The 1455-nt window shown below is 35.0% G+C and overlaps 1 protein-coding gene across 1 annotated transcript in view; it reads right to left on the bottom strand.

The window, feature by feature from the left end:
• LOC106526792 (histone acetyltransferase KAT7) overlaps positions 1 to 1455 on the bottom strand; it is a 33876-nt gene that overhangs the window by 31200 nt on the left and 1221 nt on the right. The window contains exon 2 of the mRNA XM_014021475.1: positions 792 to 936. Coding sequence (XP_013876929.1) covers positions 792 to 936 — 145 coding nt within the window. The remainder of the gene's footprint in view (positions 1 to 791; positions 937 to 1455) is intronic.

Here is a 1455-nt window from a genome sequence, read left to right as displayed (position 1 = left end):
TTTTCACTGTGAGCTAGCAAGGTTTTTGTTTCTTTCCAACTGTGAAATCTTAATATACAACTATTTGAGGTTTCCTCTTTATATTAACATCAAAAATGACTGAATAAATTTACATAAAATTAGGATTCAGACCAAACAGTAATGTATTATTGTAACAAACAAGACAAATCAAGTCAAATCTGTGGATAAGCTGATGATATCAGAATGATCCAGGAATCAAAATGTAGCTTTTAAAGCAGGAATGTGAAAATGTTGTTAGGTCATTTTGACCAAATTTGACTTAATCCTCAGTTTGATATGATGGGTCAAATATATTAGTCTAAAGTATTTTTACAGTCTTTGATTTACAGTTGAAGTAAATGTTTATTTAATGCCTTTCTTGCCCAGTTTGTGCGTTTTGGTGAAGACCCTCCTTTGGAAGGTTTGCTGTGATGGCATAATCTTATGATTTTGTAATAATAATTTTAATGTTGCTTTGTGAGATATTCAGGGTTTAGAATAAATTCATTACTTAAACCTGATATGTACTTCTCTACAACTATGTCTCAGACGTGTGTGTGCAGTTCCTCGACCTCCATGATGACTCTTGCTWGGTGGTGGCTCTTAACTAAACTGGTGTTGAATGGGAATATTATGGTAAATTAAATGTTTTGCAAGATCCAAGTTGGGCTTCCTGTTTGAACTCATTTTTCTCACAGATATTAATGTTAGTTTTTAAAAACGCACTATGTACACACTGCTGCAGATAAGAAGTGAGAAAGGAAGGTGATAACAGTGGGTTTTTTTAGTACCTTGTGAGCTCTGGCTGAGACGCAGGGACGATCGAGTCAGGCGCACGCTACTACGCCTGCGCAGGTTCTCGGCAGCTTCAGTGTGTTCGAGATCTGCAGAAAAATCGGAGTCCTCTGTTCCGTCTGAGCTGCTGCCCGTAGTCCTCTGAGAAGTGATAACAGTCAACAACAAACAATGTGCTTATTTTACGTGTTTAATTTCATTTGGGTTTCTTTTGTAATTAACTAATTAATGATATATTGATCTATTTTATACCAGTGAGTTCAACAGAGATCCCACGCTGGAAGATTCTCTTTGGCTTTGTGCCTTACTATTATTGTTTTAGATTTGCCAAAAAAGTTCTCATAATGCTCGGGTACAGACCCTACTTTATGACGTCTCCCCTCTGGCTCTGGTTCAGATTTAAATTTTAAAAATTTTAAGTTTAATTTGAAAATTACGACGGAGTATAGGGCCACACAACAAGATTTTTTTAATTACGACAATAAAGTCATAATATTACGGGATTAAAGTCGTAATACTACAAGATTAAAGTCATAGTATTATGAGAAAAAAAGTCATAATATTGTAGCCTTTTTACATGAAAAAGCATGCAGTTACCACTGCATTAAAATGAGGAATGTTGAGCAACTTGTCAAGTTGTTCTTTAGTATTGCTATAAAT

Source organism: Austrofundulus limnaeus, unplaced genomic scaffold, assembly GCF_001266775.1.
Source record: "Austrofundulus limnaeus strain Quisiro unplaced genomic scaffold, Austrofundulus_limnaeus-1.0 Scaffold294, whole genome shotgun sequence".
Lineage (NCBI taxonomy): Eukaryota > Metazoa > Chordata > Actinopteri > Cyprinodontiformes > Rivulidae > Austrofundulus > Austrofundulus limnaeus.
Note: the sequence above shows the minus strand (reverse complement) of the source record. Positions and strands in the feature narration are given on the sequence as shown.